General features: G+C 33.0%; 2 protein-coding genes across 2 annotated transcripts in view; both read left to right on the forward strand.

Annotated features, from left to right (window-relative positions):
• Window positions 1-192: 192 nt before the first annotated feature.
• On the forward strand, window positions 193-13,141 carry LOC128242207 (DENN domain-containing protein 11-like). Its single transcript, XM_052959290.1, has 9 exons — window positions 193-624; window positions 2,361-2,460; window positions 3,174-3,332; window positions 5,785-5,923; window positions 6,481-6,619; window positions 8,076-8,198; window positions 9,670-9,820; window positions 10,826-10,894; window positions 11,705-13,141. Exons 1-9 carry the CDS (start codon window positions 402-404, stop codon window positions 11,901-11,903), a joined length of 1,302 nt encoding a protein of 433 aa, XP_052815250.1. The 5' UTR covers window positions 193-401; the 3' UTR covers window positions 11,904-13,141.
• Window positions 13,142-17,796: 4,655 nt separating this feature from the next.
• LOC128242210 (uncharacterized) overlaps window positions 17,797-24,476 on the forward strand; it is a 57,624-nt gene continuing 50,944 nt past the window's right edge. The window contains exon 1 of the mRNA XM_052959293.1: window positions 17,797-18,048. Within this exon, the coding sequence (XP_052815253.1) occupies window positions 17,952-18,048 (97 nt within the window). The 5' untranslated portion in view covers window positions 17,797-17,951. The remainder of the gene's footprint in view (window positions 18,049-24,476) is intronic.

Genomic DNA, 24,476 nt, shown 5'->3' on the forward strand with positions numbered 1-24,476 from the left:
ATTACCCTAATAGGATACCTCTTATTTTAAACAGACCTCTTGATTCTTAGATGTGCCTCATGTACATAACATATATACAAAAAAATACTTTCCTGTGTATTCCCAGTACTACTCTCCAAGTCAAATATGTGATGCGAGAAGTCACTGTCCCATTTTACTATTATCTTTCGTATGACTGAGTCCGGGGAGAAGACAGTCAACCTTTCAGGTGGTGGTAATTGCTTTTATACCATAAGTTCTCTGTTTTCTCTCCATTAAGGACATGGTCAAGAAAAGATAACAGTACATTTCACCATTTCCCGTTTTTAAAATAAGCCGCTATGCCTAATTCCTGAAAACGGGAACCAGCTTCATTATTTTTACCGGATGTTGACAAAAATCAATACACAATTTTTGACAGGATGACTGAAGAGGAAAATGCCCCATTGCTCTCTTCCGAAGGGGTAGAAAGCAATCTTTCCCGAAACAGGAAACGTCCTAACCTTTTCCCCACAGAACCTGTCCGATCAAACGCGGTTTGCGCCGATGACAGGATATTCGTGAATGCGACAGTGACAACACCGAGTGAAGTTGAACCAGATTTGATAGTTGCCATATTTGTGGTAGCATTTGACACAAGATCAGGTATATAAAGATAAAACTGTTAGTTTTGGCTGAAAGGTTTGTACTGGTTCAATGACACTTCTGCGAGTGTGGTTACAATTGACTGGTGCATAAGAACCAGCCACCTGGTTAGCTGAGTTGGTTAAAGCCGTCCTAGTATTGGGGTGGTCACAGGTTTGAGTCCTGCTAGGGGCCCACTTTTCTTCTCTGGTTTACTGATGACAGAAATTAAAGCCAAGAGAGCCTGAATCGGTTTATGGGGGAGGAGCACCGGTGATCGTCACATAGCTTGGTCGCTGAAATATGGTCCTTTAGTCCTTTGATATTGTTTAAAAAATCACAAAAAATCATTAGAATTGACAAAATGACATTTCAGTAAATTTCTAAGGGTATAACTTGAAATGTCATTTTATCAATTTTAATTATTTTTGTTAATATTTAAACAATATCAAAGGACTGAAGGGCCATATTTTAGTGACCAAGCTATGTGACGATCACGTGTGGGGAGGAGTGTAGTCAGAGTGTGGGTAAGAACCAGCAGCCCAGTTAGAGTGCCATACTAGTGTTCTGGCGGTCATGGGTTCTAGGCCCACTCTTGGGGCACCTTTCCTTACAGGATTTCTTTAATAATTCAATACGAGTCCGATCAAGGCTGGTTCATACCTTAGAAACAAAAGTGGTCATTTAGTGAAACTTAATTATATTTTGGACATTTTTACAAATGTATGTTTCCCTGTAATGCCACACTCTCAACTGTAAACTCAGTGCCAAAAATATATTATAGTAAAAGCTTTAATTCCATTTATGTTTCACTATCAGTATTAAAAAAAATTCAAAACATGTGCATGTTATTTGGTTTCAAAATATCATCATTTATTTGTCAATCAATTTATATGTGTGTGTGGTCTGTTTAGGTGTTTGTATTTCGTCACCTTAGTGCAAATAATAACAAATGTCTTAGTGGTGATGAATTTGTGTCTCTAGTTCATTGTCATTTGGGTTCTTGCCTTTATTTTTGATTGTTCATAATGTATATTTATTTTTGAATTTTCAACTACTGGGCTTGGTTCTGTTGTTTTCATTGTAATGTTTGAAAGAGTTGCCATGATTTTTTTTTTCAAAAACAAGAACAGTATTATGGGCTGGGTTAATTTATGTTAAATTCAAAAAAAGTTTTTGAAAATGTTTTTTTGCTCTACTTTGTCCATGTAAAGTGGGGTTAAAGTTGAAATAATTACACAGACCTATAAACCATGATTATAATAAGTACTATTTTTGGGCAAAAGATTTACAGTCCAGAGATGTGGTTTACACCAGCAAAACATGAAAATATCCTATTGATATCCCTGCCCCCACCCCAAAACGACCAGTTCTTTGACTAAACAAAATCTCTCCTGCAGTCACACCATACATATGTTCCAATGCAATACTGTAATGGACATATTAATGATTTACATACATATGTTTTCATAATTAGATTATTATGGTTATTCAATGACCATTTTAAGAACATTTACTGTATACCATTCAAAACTGTTTCCTGAGGTCCTAATTTCACATACCAATAGTTGCTTTGCTTCAGAAATTCTTTGAATTACGTGCAGTCTGACATTTTTCTTAAGATTCAAATAAAACTTAATTAAGCATCATATCTCAAAAGTTGTAAGTTAAGTAATATTCAAAGGTTTCTTAATCAAGCATTAGCCATTATATTAGTGCTAAGTGTTAAGTCATTACAATATTTGTGTAACTTGCAGGCAACATGGTGGAATGGTGCATGCCAGACGATGCAGACTTGGATGGTGTGGAGTTTAAAGCCATGGTCAGTGGATCACACACACAGACCAAAGATTTTGTGTAAGGTCTTATCAGTACGGACTTTTGTTTCTTTATATTTGCACATTCTCATTTATCAGAGTTTGATAATGATAAATCATCATTACTCTGGTGTATGAGAATATATTTGCTGCAATGCTCATCAAGCATTGAATGCAGTGTACTGTTAAGCGCACTCTCCCGGAAAATCAACCAAATTTAGTGTCTTCAAATACACCTCATTAAATGTACATGTTTAAAAAATGTGCTGTAAATTTGGTAAGTGGCTTTTAAAATTTAAGTCTTAATGCTGAAAACTTGGTAAGACCTGTTTAAAACTTTAATCCCTCTAGTTTCTATTACATTTGAATGAAATCATGATCTTTAAAAAATAATGGCTCAATGAACACCTCGTCTTTGAGTCATGATTTTTAAACTGTTTGATTGATACATGTTAGATTATAGTTTCCTTGTTAAGTTTTAATTTATGCCCACTTAAACGCAATTATATTTCCTAAATGAATGACTCAAGATGTTGTTTAAGGAAATTTGAATTAGTGTTATAGACCTTTTAATAAATTTATTATCAAAATAACAACTGTGCTGTACAGCACAATATTAATCCACTACAATTGATGTTATAAATAATTATATGCAGGATTCAGGATGTTGATTTGAATAAACTTGACCACTTTTGTAGGCTTTGACACTGCATATTTGTAAAACATTTTCATATTGATATTTATTTGTTTTAGCTATTTCCGTAAGGACAGTATGTATGGTTTGGCATGTTTTGAGAACATGCCAGTGGAGAGTGAAATTGAGCGAGGAGCCAGGATGAAATCTGTCGGCATTCTAGCAACGTCATACACACTGCTGTATAGACATCTCCAGTTCCTGGAAACACAAGTTAGGTGTGTATAGTATGAAGAGACACAAGACAGGTGTGTAGAAGGAAACCCAAGTCAGGTGCATATAGTGGGGAAAAACACCAGATAGGTGCATATAGTAAGGAGACATATAATTTGAAGGGCAAGATTTATTCAACGTCTTATGAATTAACAAGTGAAATGAAAGTTTTTTATTGTACTGGATAATGATAAGAAAACCGTATTCATACACATGTATTTATAAGTGATATGCAGTATTAAAATAAGTGATACAGGTGTGATTAAGTACAGTTTGAATTTACCATTCCTGGATAAAAACCATTACTTGTCATAATGGGGACCCAACCAGGATTCAGTTACAATACACTGACCACTTAGCCATTCACCACTTGTCTAAACATCTTTCTGTGGAGCCATTCACCACTTGTCTAAACATCTCTCTGTGGAGCCATTCACCACTTGTCTAAACATCTCTCTGTGGAGCCATTCACCACTTGTCTAAACATCTCTCTGTGGAGCCATTCACCACTTGTCTAAACATCTCTCTGTGGAGCCATTCACCACTTGTCTAAACATCTTTCTGTGGAGCCATTCACCAATTGTCTAAACATCTTTCTGTGGAGCCATTCACCACTTGGGCCTAAAAAAAATAATTGTTTGGTTAGGGTTACATCCTTTTCAAAAATAGGTAGGGTAGGTAGGCTTTTTTTTATTTTTTATTAGGCTTTATATAAGAATATCATTTTCATCATTGGAGAATGGTGTTAAAGCTATCTTCTGTATAAGCATTTAAAGTTTAAACTACATATTGAAAAGCAATAAAAAAAAATCGAATTTTTTTTTTTTTTTTTTTTTTAGTTTTTCATTTTTTTTTCAAACTGACTATAAAAACAGTAGGGTCGGCGCCTATTCCGTAGGTAGGGTCGGGTAACCCGAACCAAATGTATTTTTTTTTAGGCCTTGTCTAAACATCTCTCTGTGGAGCCATTCACCACTTGTCTAAACATCTCTCTGTGGAGCCATTCACCACTTGTCTAAACATCTCTCTGTGGAGCCATTCACCACTTGTCTAAACATCTCTCTGTGGAGCCATTCACCACTTGTCTAAACATCTCTCTGTGGAGCCATTCACCTCTTTTCTAAACATCTCTCTGTCGAGCCATTCACCACTTGTCTAAACATCTTTCTGTGGAGCCATTCACCTCTTTTCTAAACATCTCTCTGTGGAGCCATTCACCTCTTGTCTAAACATCTCTCTGTGGAGCCATTCACCACTTGTCTAAACATCTCTCTGTGGAGCCATTCACCACTTGTCTAAACATCTCTCTGTGGAGCCATTCACCACTTGTCTAAACATCTTTCTGTCGAGCCATTCACCTTTTGTCTAAACATCTTTCTGTGGAGCCACTCACCTCTTGTCTAAACATCTTTCTGTGGAGCCATTCACCACTTTTCTAAACATCTTTCTGTGGAGCCATTCACCACTTGTCTAAACATCTTTCTGTGGAGCCATTCACCACTTGTCTAAACATCTTTCTGTGGAGCCATTCACCACTTGTCTAAACTGGAGCCATTCACCTCTTTTCTAAACATCTCTCTGTGGAGCCATTCACCACTTGAGTTTGTATAGTAGTATTGGTGTTTGCCTCTGAACCTCTATAACATTATTGTTATAGTAAGTTCTTTCATGATTTCTATATTAAGCGAAGCTACATGTTATTGTATTTTAATTTCTAAAACCAGATACATGTACATTGTACAGTATTGTTTTAAGCCAGGAGCTATGTCTGTAATGTATAACATTAGAATTTAGATGAAGGTATTTTATACAGAAGCAGCAGGTTTTGATAACCATCAAGTACTTACATGATGACTCTAGTTTTACATAAATTAACAGTAATTACATGTGGTAATAATCTATGGTTTGTTAGATTTTCCAATAGATGTACAATGTATATATATATATATCAATAGTTGAATAATGTCAGCTTTTTCCCAAGAATAAACTCCATTTAATTTTACTTTGGTTGGACTTTGGGTGTAGTTTAATTTCTGTGTTTTTAATGTGTATTTAAACACATATAGAGATACCCTGTCCTTTTTTGATAGCATCTTTTTTCCCTCATGGAGAGCAATATGTGTACCCTCCTGCCTTCATAGAATTAGATGCTTAAGATAATAATTTTTAGTACACTATTGTTATAAATACAAACAACCTATACATTTTTGGCAGTCGAAACATAATATTACTTTGACTTAACCCCATTATTAACATTTTTGGTCAAATTCATAGTGTTCATGTTCTTCATACATGTGTAGCCTGAAACAATGTGAACTTTTCTCATTTAGCACCCTGTGCCTTTTCTGCAGCACCTGGCCCTTATATAATTGTTGATTAACCCCTAAAAACATGTACCTTAGATATACATGTAACCTTTAACCCAATAGTAATGATCAAACCCTGGCTTACTTTCAGACATCAACTAGAGACCCCGGGTAAATACACCCAGCTCCAGGCTTTCTACGAGGACAAAACGTCCGCACTCGGCAGTCTTCCATCGTCAAAAACCAACACCCCAAATACACCTTTAAAAGACTTTCTTCCAGAACTTAAGGTGAAACATAGATTAGTGGATCCTATTGGATTCAATAAAGTATAGTTTGGATGATAATAATGCTAATTAATTCATTACCGGTACTATAATGTGGTTGACAGGTGATTTGAGGACTTTTATTTATAATATTAGTATACCCCGGTAATCAAATTAACTCAACTCAGTTTATTGAATAAAACAAAATTATTTTCATGCTTAAAGCAAATACATTTTATGGCATATGTTTTAGAATCAAACAGAAAATTGAAATAATAGTATTTTGGATGAAAGGATATGGATAAAATAACTACTAGTTTCTTTAGATGTTTGTGTAGAAAATAAACAGGTTATTTAGATAATAAATTTACAAATCATGTGATGTTGTGCCTTACTATTTCTGATTTTTGGAGTGAAATTTTACATTCTATGGAAGAATGCTTTGAAAATAATCGAAAATTGATAATACTTTCACTATATTTCAGATCAAAATAATTTTGAGAGAATGTTGAAGTATGCATCATCTCTGTGTAAAATAGTAAATTAACTAATGAAATAATATGTACCTTGCAATATTTCAGATCACCCATCCAGCAGGCTGTTTCACACAATTTGCCAAGTTTTTTGGAGAGCAGATTTTCCTTTTATGGAAGTATGCTTTGTTAGAAAAGCGAATATTGTTCTTCTCCCCACCCCCGATAGGTGTTGTCTGCTATAGAGGTAAGACTTGTAGTTTAACGATGGTGTCTGCTACAGAGATACATTGTAAGACTTGTAGTTTAAAAGTGTTGTCTGCTACAGATGTTAAGACTTGTAGTTTAAAAGTGTTGTCTGCTACAGCTGTTAAGACTTGTAGTTTAAAAGTGTTGTCTGCTACAGATGTTAAGACTTATAGTTTAAAAGTGTTGTCTGCTACAGCTATTAAGACTTGTAGTTTAAAGGAGTTGTCTCTACAGAGGTAAGACTTGTAGTTTAAAGGCAGTGTTGTCTGCTACTGTCGCAAGACTTGTAGTTTAAAGGTGTTGTCTGCTACTGGCATAAGACTTGTAATTTAAAGTTGTTGTCTGCTACCGAGGTAAGACTTGTAGTTTAAAGGTATTGTCTCCTATTGAGGTAAGACTTACAGTGTAAAGGTGTTGTCTGCTACCGAGGTAAGACTTGTAGTTTTAAAATCTGCGGTACTAAAGAGGTTAAACTCATTGTTTGATGGTTAGCCTCAGGCTATAATGATAAACAGCATGCTAGTCTTGTTAGCAAAAATTTTATTAAGAAAAAACATGGGAGATAATTATTATCCTAGGCTTGATGTTGTCATTGGTCACATCTTCATTTAAAAATCCATACCTGTTCCAACATATTCCAATGGAAGTTAGTACACATGTTACTAATGACAAAAAGCACATTCGTAATAAGGCCAATACCTGGGTAACCTAAAATTTGACTTTAATAATTGTTATGTCCCTTGAGGTGATGAAGACAACGTTTGTCTACTGCTATAGTGAAAGAAAGCTGCTTAATGAAGCTTTTACTGTATATTGTAGACTTTTTTAAATCTTTCTGTTACAGATGAATTCATTAGAAGGAGGAAATTAGTTCATTAGGGAAACATAGTTGTTGTTTCTTTGTTTGAACTTATGCGCTTATACTAATGATAATACTAAAATAATAGTTTTTAATAATGTAGATTTGTTGTACATTCAGAGATAGCATTGAAAGGAGATTAAAAATGTTTGAATTTATATGCACTTATTTTTAAACAAGTGAGAGTGTTTTACAAATGGCACCATCAAAACGAAGTCATACACATTATGCAACAGTATTTACGCTTCCTAGTACTAATGATATTGATCACTCGGAATTACAATTGAGGTTATAATCAAGCAATAATGTTGTCTTTCTGGAATTTTGTACCTAAATATGTAATATTTTACCATTTTTAAGTATGAATAGTCTGTGAATGATTACAAAAGTCAGGAAAGCACAATAGCTTGTTAATCAATAAAGGATTTATGAATTATTCTTATTAAGAATGTTATTTTAAGTACCGGTAATCACCTATTGAATGATAAAGACAACCCATAAAGTTTGTATTTGTTCACTGTCCCTGTTTTATTCCTTCAAATGACGTGATTTGTATATTTTATTAAGATAACCACTTGATGATTTCTTGTTGCAGTATACTGTGCATGTTGTTTAGCGAATCATGACATGCGAGGGATGGGTAGGAAAGTCAAGCCCCACTTCTATGTGAATGTTGCTGATATAGAGACACTGGAGTCGGAGGTCACATATATTGCCTGTAAGTACTGTATGGCAGGTGATATTTGCATCTCTGAGCTTTATTACAAGAGGTTTTTTGTGTCGCCTGAAAAGACGACATATAGGGGTTACTTTTGTCGGCTGCGGCGGCGGCGGCGTCCGCGTCCATTTTCGCTTGTCCGGGGTATATCTCCTAAACTATTAGTGGTATCAACTTGAAACTTCATATGTACATAGATTTAATTGAGGGCAAGTGCATTGCACAAGAACTGTTACTCTTGCTTCCATATTTTTAGAGTTATTGCCCTTTGTTATTTTTCATGCTTAAAGTTTTGTCCGGGGCATATCTTGTAGAATATAAGAGTTATCAACTTGAAACTTCATATGTAGATAGATCTCATGGAGGGCAAGTGCAGTGCACAAGAACAGTAACTCTTGCTTTCTTAGTTTTAAAATTATTGCCCATTGTTAATTTTCATGCTTAAAGTTTTGTCCGGGGCATATCTTGAAGAATATAAGAGGTATCAAATTGAAACTTCATAGCTAGATAGATCTCATTGAGGGCAAGTGCAGTGCACAATAACAGTAACTCTTGCTTTCTTAGTTTTAAAGTTATTGCCCTTTGTTAATTTTCATGCTTAAAGTTTTGTCCGGGGCATATCTTGAAGAATATAAGAGGTATCAACTTGAAACTGTATAGCTAGATAGATCTCATTGAGGGCAAGTGCAGTGCACAATAACAGTAACTCTTGCTTTCTTAGTTTTAAAGTTATTGCCCTTTGTTAATTTTCAGGCTTAAAGTTTTGTCCGGGGGCATATCTTGAAGAATATAAGAGGTATCAACTTGAAACTTCATAGCTAGATAGACCTCATTGAGGGCAAGTGCAGTGCACAAGAACCGTTACTCTTGTTGCCATATTTTTAGAGTTATTGCCCTTTGTTAATTTTCTTGTTTAGGTTTTTTCCGTGGCATATCTCGTAAACTATAGGTTTCAACCTGAAACTTATTCCGTAGGTATATCTGATTGAGGGTTCAAATGCCACCTACACTTGAAAGTTAAATGGCAACATCATTGTCTATAAATGAATAAAATGCCAATCTAACAGCTATAATGTCGACAGTAAATAATTCGTCAGGCGACACATCCGACTCGCGGAGTTCTAGTTACTGCAAATTTTTTACCAACAATTTGTTTAGGTTTTTTTGAAAGTATATACCAGTATGCCTATTAAAGTTAAGAAAAATATTATTCCACACTCGGCAAATCTATTAGTTTATTTTCTTGAATAAAAAAAAATAGGTTTAATTTGTTCTTATGACAAGACTTTCTATAATGTAGGGTTTTAGCTAAAAAAAAATTAAATGGATGCTGTACCCTGACCTTATTTGGAAGCACCGCTCTACCCTCATGGAGACCAGCATGGGGACCCTTCTGCACTCATGAAATCATGATTAATAATACAGGTCAAGAAAAATATTTTTTCCATTTTTTATTGGTTGATTTCTTCAGGTACAACAGAGAAGATATTTGAGACGAAGACAAGCCTGTATGACATCTACGTTGACAATCAGGTAGTACGCACACACCAGCCCGGTCTCAAGGACCTCCTCAAATGTAGCTCCGCAGACAGGGAGAAATTCCAGAAACTAAACAACCTCCGGTAGGAATTGTTTTAAATTTTTACAAGCCTGTTATGTTTGTAAAGGTTAATTTTACGACACCACCAAACTAGCCTTACGATAGGCCATCCCTCATAAGGATGCGAAGATGTGTTGATGCATTTTAGATATTAATATCAAGTTTATTTCTATGTTTAATTTATATTGATTAACCATTATTAAATTTTTGCATTGATTACATTTTTGAATAACACCATAATGACACTATCATTGTGATTTTATATGTTTAAGGGAGGTAAAAATAAAAAATGTTGCAATTATATAGCAATTTTATTGATATGTTTCTTCAATAATGTCTATTTATGAAAATATAATCTCGGTGCAATCATTTTGTAACTTAAAATTGAAACCTTGCCAGTAGCAATTTTAAGTATTTATGATGGACGGATTACCTTTATAGGTTGTGAAACATGATGCACCCAGGTTAGAACTAGTGATGGTGCGTTGATTGAATATATTCAAATAATAGTTGATGGGTGCTCAACATCAGCAATAAGCAATTATGATAATACAAAATTGATTTCATCAAACTTCATGAGTTTACTCTAAAACCATAAAAAACATAAAAAATTGTGAACATAATACTCTTGTTTGAGATGCTTACAAAGTAAAGCAGACACGTAGGAACACAGGTCGTTTCAGATCAGTATATTTTGAATGACTAGGTGTAGAGTCCTCAAACTTGGCATGGCCAGAGGTCATTAGATGACCCCTTTATATATGTCAAAAAATCTACTTTAATTTGACTAGTTACCCATGGTTTTTAAGGTGAGCCAGTACTGGAGCACTTTTTAATGTCTTTCCTGCAACACATGTAGTATTTTAAGTAATTTATTTGACGAGGCAAGGAATCAAATTAATCAAGTGTTCAATAGACTGCCCAAATTTAAGCAATTTTTTTACATGGGTTTTTATAATGTTGATATGAACATGTCATGAAACTAACTGATGATTTCAATAATGGAGTAATTCTTTCCTATTTCCAGATCTGCCCACCAGTTTTCCTATGAGGATCTAGGAGAGGAGGCTATAGATGAGGAGGAAATCTTTGTCTCGTACGTGGTTCTGCAAAAAATATTTTCTTTTCTAGAATTTCTTTTTCAACCAGATTATTGCTTAAAGGAATAAAAAACTTTCCCTGGTGTTGCTGCGCATGACTGAAATGAATGTTAGCTTTAACGTGGCTATAACTGTGAAGCCTGTCCTGTAATACTGACAAAATAATTATTTCATCACTTTTGATTGAGTTATGGTCAAACATAAAATTGTGTCATATTCAGTGGTGTTGAGTCATGTCATTGACAGCAATATTGTATCATGGCATAGACATTGTTAGTATGCCATGTCACTGACAGTTGTGTTGTGTCATGTCACTGACAGTTGTGTTGTGTCATGTCATTGGCAGTTGTGTTGTGTCATGTCATTGGCAGTTGTGTTGTTTCATGTTAATGCCACTGGTGTTGGATTATGTCATGTCATTGACAGTGATGTTGTGTGATGTCATTGACAGGGTTTTATGGTATTGACAGTGGTGTTGTGTCATCTCACTGACACTTGTGCTGAGCCATGTTGTTGGCAGGGGTGTTTGTTTCATGTAATTGCCAGTGGTGTGGTGTTATGACATGTCATTGACAGTGATGTTGTGTCAAGTCATTGACAAGGGTTTTATGGCATTGACAGTGATGTTGTGTCATGTCATTGACAAGGGTTTTATGGCATTGACAGTGGTGTTTTTTAATTTTTTCATGTCATTTAAAAGCACTTAAGTGTTGATTATAACAAAACATAACACAAACTGTCATCTTTAATTCAACATAAAACACATATTCTTAAAACAGTTAAATTAGTTGCTCTGATTGTTGCAGATTCTTCCAAGAGCAGAATAACCGACTCTTCCAGACGCTGCTAGACGTAGCAAACTCCCAGGACACGCAACTCACTTCCGATCACATGAAGAGCATGGGCCTTGACCCATCTGGCGATCGCCAGTTTCTGATGGACCTTGTGGAACATTATGGCATTGACGTCGTTCTCATGGTCGATAATCCTTGTTGTCCAAAATGAAATTCCTAGTTGATAGTAGATAATTTTGAGATGTGTTTTATTGAGAAGGAGTTACGTTCAGGACTGACACAGATATGAAACCATGACCTGAAGCTCTTTTTGATATCTATACTGTAGATTATAAATTAGCAAGGGCTTTATTTTTGCTGATATTCGCAATTCCACCATGTTTTGAATTAAGAACTTAGCTAAATAGGGACATGCAAAATTTATTCTATGCTGGTGTCTTTTGGCGGATAGGTTCCAGGTCTGTATTGGGTCTTGACGGAAAAAAGAAATTGTCTTAATGTTTTACATTGTTAGATTGCTTTTTCACACGACTGCTGTATACACATGAAAGAAGTTAAAATAAGGATAATATGCTTGACATTGATCCTTGACTTTGTTTTCTCCTGTCTGGTAGGTAGGAACCTGACACTTAGACACATAATATTGATTTGGCATGGCCTACTATACAGAAAACATGAGTAATTCCAATTATATATAGACTAATATTAAACCTTGCATTTGTTGAATTTACTGATAATAATTTCAATCCAAAATCAGAAGGATAACATCAAGTTGGCCAAAACAAGACAAAACCATTGTTTATAGATATACAAGCTGTAAGTCATAACAAGACAAACTCATCGTTGTACAAAAGTCATGCATACTAGTATAAGTTTACATGTTCAATGTTGCAGTAACAGATAAAGTCAATAAAAGAGGTGTTTTACATAGGACTGATAAGCCTTTGGAATATTGAATCCATAACTTTGTGTTTGTGATTAGGGGCATTATTAATTTATGTTGTGATGTAAGCATATGTCAACACAATATCATGTTTTATCTAGTCTGTGTGCCACAAAGCATTAGTTAGTTTTTTTGTTGGCATATGTCATTGGTGAGGTGCACAGACATTTTGGCCATAACTCAAAACCAGTTAAAGATATTCACATGAAACTTGGTACACATGTTAACAGTGACAAGATCCTTGTTGACTGGAACTCCTTGATGATTGGAGATTTACAGAGGGGCGTTGGAAGCCTCTTGCCATTCTCTAGTTTTTACAATAAATGCAGGAATTTATTAAAAAAGATATTTGTGTAATGATGAATTCACTTTCATTTTTTAACGGTGCTCTATGGTTGCACTTTATTCAGTTTTTTATTTTTTTTATATTATATACATACCTATATGTTAAACTATGTTCCTTGTTATATATCAATGTTCATCATGGTGCAACCTTTATGATTTAATGGAAGTGGCTGGAATTATTGTTATTTTAAACAGAAATACATGCATTTATCAAAAGGTTTTAAAAAAACTTTTTCATTACTAACATTATCTTCTGTGTTTATAATAGTACTACTATTTTAAGCAATAAATTAATTGATTTAGAACTTATATTTACAGAAGAAGTTTATGCTAGGTTAAATTAGTAGGTTGAAGCTCTAGTTTATGTTAATTTTAATATTGAGATATAATATAGTAACTTATATTATTAAATTACCTCAATTTAAAATGCTTTCCTGAAACAATAGTCTCGTCATTTCTTTGTATTTAACTTCAATTATCAGAGATGTTATATACATGTATGTACACGCATATATTTGTGTCATATATATACAATTATGTTATGTTTTTGTACATAGACATTTTTTGAAGTGCTAGCTTGTTCTTCAAATTTCGCTGAAACTTGTGCAATAGTTTGCAATACTCTCTGTGTTTAAATAAATTGTCTTTCTTTTTGTTTGATTTAATCATCTGTTTTCAGGGTTAATATGAAATCAAAACTTGGCTTTGCCACTGACATCATAGTCGTCTTTGAGCAGAAACATTAATGTTGGGTACTCACCTTTAAAGGGACTCCCTCATGTTTTGGCACCAATTTTTTGTCCAGTAAAGCAACTGAAGACACTCATATTATAACTATTTTACTCTTTGATACTGAAATTGCTGGGAAAAAAACCACTAAGTATACCCCAGAAAATGTGGGGTGCTAACACATGTGGGACCAGTCAAGGAAAAGTTAAAAAACTGAAAACAAAACCTCATGCTCACAATGACTCATACACAAAACATAACAATAAATTAACCTTTAAGCCTTTTGTTGAATCGAGTTTCTAAATTCAAAATTTTGGACTTCATAGACAATATTTGAGCTCATATCAGCATTTGTTGAAGGATTCCAGCCATCAGTATCTTAGTTTTAACACTCCTAATGATTTGCCACACTTTATTTTGTCATAAAAAAAAGAGTGCATTTTACAAAAACATGAGCGAGTCCCTTTAAAAACAACTAAAGACGCTAATGTATTCTACAAAAAAAAATGGAAATAAGTCAAAACAATGCATTTGATCCCAATCAGTTTGGCAATGACCTCCTTCCCATAAACATGGGAACCTACTGACATAAGACTAACATTTATTATCATTTTTTCTGAAATCAAAGTCATTGTATAATCATGGTACGCATAAACTGATTAAAGGGGGATAAACAACATGTTTTTTACATTAAAGCATTCCTTTTTTTAGGGAAATAACATTCCATTGGATTGGTGTATAATGATGAACCTTAGTTTTTTTTAAGGTAAGCCATCCATCATGAACACTAATAATTGCTACTTTAAAGTAACAATGTTAAGATTTTTTTTAAAGTTTTCAGCAAAATCTTTTTTTTTGATAGACATTATGTTATTTATTAAGAAATAATTAATAAAACTGCTGTATAATCTTAGTAAACTTGTTTTGTTACCTCCCCTTAATATCTTATCATAATAGTAAGGTCATTTCGGTGTTTTTAATAAATGTAATCAATGCAAAAATAATAAAATATTGATATTTAAAATGCACCAACATATCTTTACATCCTAATGATGGATGGCTTACCTTAAGGCCCTTGCATTTGACTTGAATGATACATGTTACCCCACAAAAAGTTTAACCTTGACTGGTAGGTAACAAAGTCATGGTTAGAATATATTAGGTAATATCGTTATGATTAAGAATTGCCCAGCGAGCAAGCCAATCTTAATCATTATGGTTTTGCCTACTATATTCTAAATGTCTTAGATTGTAATCTGTTATCAGCATGCTGGGAACCAAATTATGACGTCATGTCTGTTAAGTTGTAAAATGACAAATCTTAACAATTGATACTTATCAAAGGCTGATAGTTAGAATATATTAGATAAAATCTTAATGATTAAGAATTGCGAAGCAAGCAGATCAAGCGAGCCATTCTTAGTCATTAAGTATTATCCTTATATGTTCTAAATGTCTTGCATTGTAACCTGTTATCAGCATGCGGGGAACCAAATCATGATGTCATGTCTGTTAAGTTGTTGAAATTACAAATCTTAACAGTAAATGTATGGTACATATCAAAGCCTGACAGGCGATTCCAATTTGGCTGGCAATGTGAATTATAATCAAAGCTATGCTAGGTACATGACTAAGGCCTAAAACAAAATAAATTAGGTTCAGGTTACCCGACCCTACCTACGAAATAGGTGCTAACCCTACCGTTTTTATAGTCAGCTGGTGAAAGAATTAATTAAGTATGTGATTTAATATGTGATTTAATTTGTAGTTTTACACCTTGAATGCTTCATACAGAAGATTTCTTTTACACCATTTTCCAGTGATAACAATAACATTCTTGCATAAAGCCTAATGATATAATAAATAAAAAAGGCTACCTACACTACCTGTTTTTAAAAAGGATGGAACTTTAACCCAACCATTGTTTTGGCCTTATGAAAATGCAATGTTTGATCTGGTGAATGTACACAGTACAACTTCTTTTTTTATCTGTCATTCCAAAACATACTTCCATAATTATTTTTTGTAAAAAAATAAACTAGTAGCAAACAACATGCTTATATGATTATACATTGTTTGTTTAAATCCATTCCTTTTTCTTTGTGTTCAGATATTTAGTCAACCTTGTCATTTTCCTCATATTGTAACCTAGGCCAAAAATATAATGATAATAATGTATCTCATATTAATAATCTTCCTTACGTTTTACTAATATAAAGATATGGTTTTGATTTTTTGTTTGGAATAATTAAAATAAAGATTTTTTTCTATAAATGATATGTGCTAAGAAAATATTCATTCGAAAAATAAGCATTTTTTGTATGTAAAGAATTGTTGAAGATTCTTTTGAAATTTACTCTTTTATTTATCAATGCATAATTATTATATATATTGTAGATGTGCATTTTAATGCCATTTTCGTTCATAAGAATATAGATATATGATAAATACTTATTATTGTACATTGATTGTTATTTATTATGTTGAAATAAATACTATTATAATTATTGTAAGCTTTTTTCTTTCTAATGTACTCAACTATTCAAGGAACACACATATTATTTGTTGTATTTATTCATTCATTCATTAATCCATTTTTCTTTGAAGTAAGAATTGATGACAAAAATATATTCAGGGATTCTGGTTGAATCAAATAGATCCTCCTTTTTTGAATTATTAAAATATTTGAGAAACATAATGTCCCTGATCATCTCTTTGTTTAAAATGTTTGCATTATTGCATTAATGTAATTTAGGAAGCCTTGCAAGTAATAACCTGAACAAAAAAGATTGAGCTTTGAACTATTTTATTTAAAATCAAAAGGGGTCTTGAACTGGCTTCAAACCTGCAATGTTTCATTATCGTACAATCATATCATTTAGCTATATCTATTCACTGTGAGGACAAATTTTCCACATATACATGTATGTGATCTTGACCATTGGTCTACTGACCCCAAAACCAAAAGGTCAAGTACATCCAACTTTATCTGTGACATACTATTCTTTTCTTATTATACAGACTACTTTTCACAAAATTAGTATAGATTTTATCACTGACCTTAAAATCATAACTCACCTACTGACAGGAAACAATGTACCTCTAAATGTTCTTGATTCTGATTTTTATGATCAGTTTTAAAAACACTGTTGGCCTTGACCTTAATCATTTGAACCCATTTCTTTAGGGGTCATCTACTGATCAATGGCAACCTACAAGTAAAGTTTCATATTCCTGTGTGGAACCAGTTTTGACTTTTTTTAGACAATACAACAATGTTTTCCTAAAAACATTGCCCTGACATATCTTCTGACTTCAATACAATAGGCCAATGCAACCTACCTCTAAAGTGTTATTGTACAAAATCGAAACTGTTCTGATTATTTTGCAGACAAAAGCTCCAAAACAGTGTCAGTCATGACCTTTGACCTACAAAAACAGTGATCATCTACTGGTCAAAGACATTCTACTAAGTTTATAACATTGATAAGTGGGCTTCATGCAAAAAGCTACCAAAACCTGTACTTTAATGTTGCTTTGAACCAACTGGCATTAATCCCATAAAGTATGACCTTGGCCTTTGACCTACTGACTCCACAATACAATTCATCTACTGCTCAAGGGCAACCTTCCAATGAAGTTTCATGGTCCTACATTAAACTTTATTCAAGTAATTGTGAAGACAAAGGTTCTGACCTGTTGACCCCTTGTCATTGACAAAATGACCCCTCAAAAATAGGCGTCAATTACTGCATGGGCAAGGGTAACTTATAATTTTAAATTCTGTTTATTGTATTACATAATAACTTTTAGATAGCGATGACTTGGTGGTTCATTAGTAAAGACTAGAAATCTAGAGGTCCTGAGATCTTATTGTGCTGCTGATTTAAAATTTATTTAATTAATTCATTTTTGTGTGTGTGTTTTTAAGCTTTATTGTCTTTAAGTTTATTTAATTTCAAACTATACTGTATGTAGGAAAATTGTTTTAATAATCTTTTTCTTTCTTCTCATATTTGATACTTCAAAAATAGTTTATGTAATGAATGTTAAATAACAATGCATCTTAATTTACTATTATGGTGCTGATGTCAATGCGAAAATTAATGACTCACTAGCGCGCTGACTGTACGGTATCGATATTCTGACCACGTGCTTTGTCAATTTTGCGGGCACTTGTCAATGTTTATAGAGGGCGCTCATTACAAGAAAGAAATGTACACCATTCACTAGTAACGAAACATGGCGAAAAGCCATGATTGGGAATTACGATCCGCGAGTGTAATATGGATTTTAATAGTGTTTTTAGGAGAATATTTTTGCGATGCTTCACAAACTTGTAAGTTCTTTAATTGCGATTTTTGACCATTGGTGAATTTTGGTTACGTTGTTACTTGAGTACGAATCCGGATGCTGAGCGGTTGCATTTTAACGATTTAAATAAACGTTTAAAAAGGCGATTTAAGAAAACGATGTTTTCTACGAAAATGTACTAAATTAATGTAGAAAAGTTAAAATCCGACGTGAAAATCCACAAAAATATAAATTAGACATGTATTATTGTTCTTAATTATAAATCTACATGCACACGTATAACCCATGTATATAATAATTTAGTACACATATGTGCATTGTGCAAAAACATGTATGTGCTAATGTTTTAATAACATAAAAGGTATACTTAGGTTGTGTGTGTTTAATGATACAGCTTGATAAAATAACCTACGTTTATATATGAAATTTTATTGTAATTTAAATATTTAGTTATTGCTGATTTATGCAGTACTGCCAGTAGGTTGGTCATTATTATTATTATTTATTTTTATGAAGGTTTCATCTTTTATTATTCATATTTAAATTAATTAAAGTTCTGTTTACAAGAACATGCCACATTTTTATTGCAAACCCAATGAAAGCTATTTCTTAAAAGTCCCTAACAAACACTATTTTTAAGGTCAGATACCATTACTGTATTGCTGTCTTGGGATTTCATTGAAACAAAGTTTACAGCCATGCACCTTAAACAAAAAAAAATGTGTTTAAACCATTTATTTCTGTTTATATGAACATGAAATATGGTTGAAATTAATTTTGTTACAGTAGAAAACATAACATCCATATACTTTAAGGGTAGTCTTTATTTCTGCAAGATGATGACGAGTGACAAGGTTATCATGCAACTTGGCCGATATGTTGATATTGTTTTGACAATGTATACAGTATGTACTGATTAGGATTGCCAGAAGGGACACTATATGACTGATTTGATTTTAATGATAAACTTTGGTGATCAATACTATATCAGCTTGCATCATTTGTTTTTACAAATTTAATTGACCTGGCTGTTATAGGGACATTGTGTGACCGTGCGGTAATTAAAACAGATAATAGGTCTGTCGTGTCCTATGGCTTCATTAACTTGCATTATGAAATGAATACAGCTGTTTGATTAAAATAATGTCATAAATAAATGTCTGTTTGTTAACAGGAGTCAAGGATTTGACTTGGACAGTAAAACGTTGTTTATTTCATCACAATTTATTTATTGTGCTTATGTTGTATTTCTGCAAAATGTATACAACTTTACTTGTGTAGCCTGCTACTGATTATATCAAGATTAGGAATGACAACAAGACATTTGTTTGGCATTTTGATCCATTTCAAATCTAAGCAGATTATTTATAGTATTAAGCTTTAGATAACACAAAATCAATGGGTTTTGCACAGTATTTTATTACATCGTAACATGAATAAGTTGTAGAATTGATTCCAATGAATAAGAGCTTAATAAGTTATGATACTGCTACTACTGCTGCTGCTGCTGCTGCTGTATTTCACTAAGATAAGCATCATTATTTTGGATCTCAGCTGTAAATTTTTCTTGTTAAAATTCTCATACAATGGACAAACGGGTTGAACTTGAACTCATACATTTGTTGAGATTCTCCTATATTTTGTTGTGAAAACCCTTTCCCCTTTGCATAACGAATATTCGATCATGTTTGACTGAATCCTAAAGTACAGTTGGTATTTAATTTTTATCATGTGTACTGAATACTGCCATTTTTTGTTTATTTCTCGTACCAGCATACAATCAACCTCAAGCAAAAAGCCCTTAAATACTGAGTTGAGTGTAACTTTAAACAGGTTCAGCCTTTATTTAGGAAACGTTTTCTATAAAAGAATCTGTAGTCTGGACCCCCATGTGCAGTAGAGGAATGCATTTCCTGGTCTTCCTCATAGATCATAAACATCTGACCACATCTTGACCTTATCTTGCATGATAGTGCTAATAAATATGTCTATTATCTTAATTGCACCCAATTGGCACATATTGCTGCTGTAAACTCTGTGTATCAATCTGCATATCAGTTCATGAACTTGTTACTTTACTAGCATTGGCTTCTTATTAACTTGGGCCTAAAAAAATATTATGTTTGTTTTCAGTTTCATGCCCCCCCCCCCCCAAAAAAAAAATATAATAATAGGGTAGGTACATTAAGGTCAGGAGATGTTTTCCTAGATATCTTTCTGTTACCAATAACGATAGGTTTATTGCTTTAGAACATCAGTAACACTCACTATCAGCATTGTTGCTTGTTAAAAGCCGAAAACACTTCATTTTAAAATTTTAAGAGATTAAAATCAAACAAAGATATTTTCTCAAGGCCATAAAAAAACATCTAGGGTTGGAGCAAAAACATAGGGCAGGACAGGAAATCAAAAACAACCATATTTTATTTTACGTCTTACCACTTTTCGTACCATGTTTATACATTCTTATTGCTATATAGCAGTATATATCAAATAATATACATTAAGTTTAAAATTGATTTAAAATGTCTGGTATAAGTTTTCTCAAGACTACCTTGCAAAGAAAAAAAACACTGACTATAAGGTGGTAGACATTTTGGCCAGTTTTATCCAATAAGTAGGAAGTTGATGTTTGCTTTCCATGGTAAGGTGTGGATGTTTAGCTGAAACTCAAATATTAGTTGAGGGAAACTGTAAATTGGTTTAGCCTGTGTTATCGAGCTGTTGGCAGAGATTTGGTGACATCTGTTTTGTAAACTTCCTTAGCTCATTATTATTTTTTTCTTTTACTGTATCTTGTATTTTTTCTTATGTTTTACTTAAAAGGATTTCGTAATAAAAATAAAATTATTTGGGTAAAAGACAATCAAATGAGAGATGTTTTGCCCTGAACCTGACCATTTTGTCTAATATTTAAATGTTATTTAAATCGTTGGGTCTTCAAAGTATTTAAATAATTTATTAAAGGAAAATAATCACTAAAATTAATATATCCAGGTCATGAAATCTCTGGGAATAGATGCTTTTTTTTGCTATTATTTATATATAATGCTAGTTACAAAAAAATCTGCCCCTTTCTTGATGGCCATTATGGCTCATACATGTATGGAAAGTTATACTTGTATATATGGCTTATGATATGCCATTTTGGTAATCAATGTGTACAGTATGCATAACATTTTCAGTAATAAAAATGAGAATTGTTAAAAGGTTGATGATCGCGCCACCTAAAAGTAAAGAAACATGCTATAATTATTAGAAGTATGCTTTTATTACCATGATTTAAGATTTTATTTCATTTTCTACTTTCATGTACGCTTAATTGTCAGTTATTAACTGTTTTATGGGGTTTTTACCTGAAATTTAATGTTTATCAGCTGTTTACACAGAAAGTGTCAAATTTTATGGCATGGTGGGTTAATTAGTATTACATTATAAACACAAATTAATGGGTGGCCTTAAGTCAGTTCCAGTCTAATAAAATATTTTTAGCAACATTTTTGTCACCAACACTAATTTAATGGGAACATTTATTAAATTTCTGCTTTAAGCCATAAGATTTGGTATGAACATGCACAAATATTATATAAATAATGAGGTTGATCTTTTTCTTAACGCTTAAAGCTGCATTCTCACAGATTGGCCGTTTTGACAACTTTTTGAATTTCTTTGTCTTGGAATGAGCCAATTATCGTGTAAATGTCTGGAAACCAGTGATACAAGATTGCTGACAAAAAGATCACATCGCATTATTCATATTTACTTTCAAAAATTGATATTTTATGGCTAAAAGCGTTACTAACACTTTAAGTTTACTAAACAATAAAGATCTGTTCTATTGTGTGTTTTATTATATGACTGAATTGAAGGCATTGACACCAAAATCAGCTGATTCTGAGACATGAACTAATCAAATGTCAAGAATGTCATTCTGTGAAAATGCAGATTTAATAATAATTTAAGAAAAAGAGCACAGCTTCATGAAACAATTTGCATCACATTCTTGACATAAATGACTAATAATTAATGTAGGATACTTGGGGAAATTGAAATATTATCTAAATGGAAAACACAAAGATTACAGGATTTTAGAGGCTTTTTACAAGGATTAGAATTTGTAGGACGAAAATCCTTGTGTTTTGGATTTCTGTTGATAAATAGTTAAAAAATGTTTGTTCAGATATTTCATAATGTACATGTACATGTATTTTCGAGGACAGAGTTTACCTTCTCTTGGGATTTTATGATATTTATGTAGATGGGTTACAATTAGTGGTGACCTGAAGAAAAAAAAGAAAACCGATACCTTATCAACATGCCCACAGGGACTCAGCTGATGGATATTTAAACTTTTATTGGAAACATTGGTAGCATCACATGAAAATGTCAATCATCCTGTCACGCTACAGCCTTTTGTTGAATTGCAATAGTAACACGACTTCAAAGACAATATTTGACCATATATCAACATTTGTTGAAGGATTCCAGCCATCAGTATCTTATAGTTTTAACACTCCTAATGATTTGCCACACTTTATGTTGTAATAAAAAAAAAATCCGAAAAAAGTGCAGTTTACAAACCATGAACGAGTCAACCAATCAGACTTTAATGGCCGCTGATAGTGCTTCAGGCCTCATATTCATTAAAACAAAGCACTGATATTTCACAGATAAAACCAATAAAATGCTACAGAAGGGATGTTTATGGCTGAAATGCATGTTGGGAGTTTGCAGAAACATGATACTAATGGCTGAATTCAGCAGCCAAGTATGCTGCCGACCCCAAATAAGTGTGAATGTCATGGTTTCAGTTCAGGTTACACCACAAAATGGGGGAGCCTGGAATCTAATACCCTGGATTGGGTTGATTTCGCTTTTAATCATATATTCGAGAATGGACAATGCAATCGAAATCATATTGCTCATCATGTTACAGAATGTCAGACTTGGTGCATTTCACATCATAGTCCTTTTTCCTTCACCATTTTGGGAATGGCGCCAGGGCGTCAGTCTGAATGGGAAAAATGCTTCATTTTGGCTAAAATTAGGAACTCAAATTTTGTCTGGAAATGAACAAGAATTCACGTTGTCTTCCCCACAAAAATTGTTTTGGTGTCCATCAGTTTTAAACTGAACTTTTCTACTTTTTGGAAAGGCTATTTGTTTAATTAAGCAGTGGGCTCCTTATCTGCCCTTGTGGAGACCAGCATTAAAAGAGCACTCTAATCTGCTGTCATTGCATTATAAATGCTGGAGATAATATTTTTTTTTTTAGATTATGATTATAAATCCATACACACTTGACAATTACTTGGCTGTTGAAACCTAATATTGCTTCAATTAATCAAAATTATTCCTAATGTTTCTGTGAAATTCATCTCTACATTTAATAAATGGAGATATAAAAAGAATCCACTAAAATGCATCTTGGACTACCTACCATTCCACAATGTACATGCATACAGTGTAATGATGGGAGTACAGATAAGTTTAATAATTATTTTCTATTCACTTTTATCAATGGAAAATAAATGTTTTCTTTGCAAGTTGTAAGTTTTCTTAACCCCACCACTGTGACTGACAATGTGTGATGCCAGTTAACCCTTTGACAGTAACTAACATCCATCTTCATTCAAGATGGGTCAGATCTTTTGACCCCTATTTGATCAAGACTGTGATAAAGGGGCTGGGGATTCAGGGTTCCCATATTCCCTTTAGCCCATGTAACTCAGGTGTCAGTCTGTTTTATGTTGTCTGTCATTAAATTTTATGCTTGAAATATAAAAATTGTATTTTTTTTCTTGCTAACTTTATGTGCTAGAAAGGCCCATATTAATTAATTGCTAGATTTTCTTCCATTTTTTATTTTTAACCGGGTGCGGGGGTGGCATTTGATTTTTTTATATTTTCTTAGATGACTGTTTCAACGTTGAGTATGTGTTCAGGCTCTTTCTTATTGCATTAGGGACCATAAATATGAGTTTCTAGACGAACCACAAATATTATCCTTAAAATTTTCCTTTTTTACATGTGAATGTTAAACATCAACACCGTAGGTATGAATAAACGCTGTTCCTGGACAGTACTTAACTGAGGCCTAAAAAAAATAATTGTTTGGTTAGGGTTACATCCTTTTCAAAAATAGGTAGGGTAGGTAGGCTTTTTATTTTTTTTTAATTTTTTTTTTTATTAGGCTTTATATAAGAATGTCATTTTCATCATTGGAGAATGGTGTTAAAGTTATCTTCTATATAAGCAATTAAGGTTTTAAACTACATATTGAAAAGCAAAAAAAAAAAAGAAAAAAAATATAAATTTTTTTTTTTTTTTTTTTTAGTTTTTCATTTTTTTTTCCAAACTGACTATAAAAACGTTAGGGTCGGCGCCTATTCCGTAGGTAGGGTCGGGTAACCCGAACCAAATGTATTTTTTTTTTTAGGCCTGATACACAAA

The sequence above is a fragment of the Mya arenaria genome, chromosome 8 (genome assembly GCF_026914265.1).
Source record: "Mya arenaria isolate MELC-2E11 chromosome 8, ASM2691426v1".
NCBI classification, from domain to species: Eukaryota; Metazoa; Mollusca; class Bivalvia; order Myida; family Myidae; genus Mya; species Mya arenaria.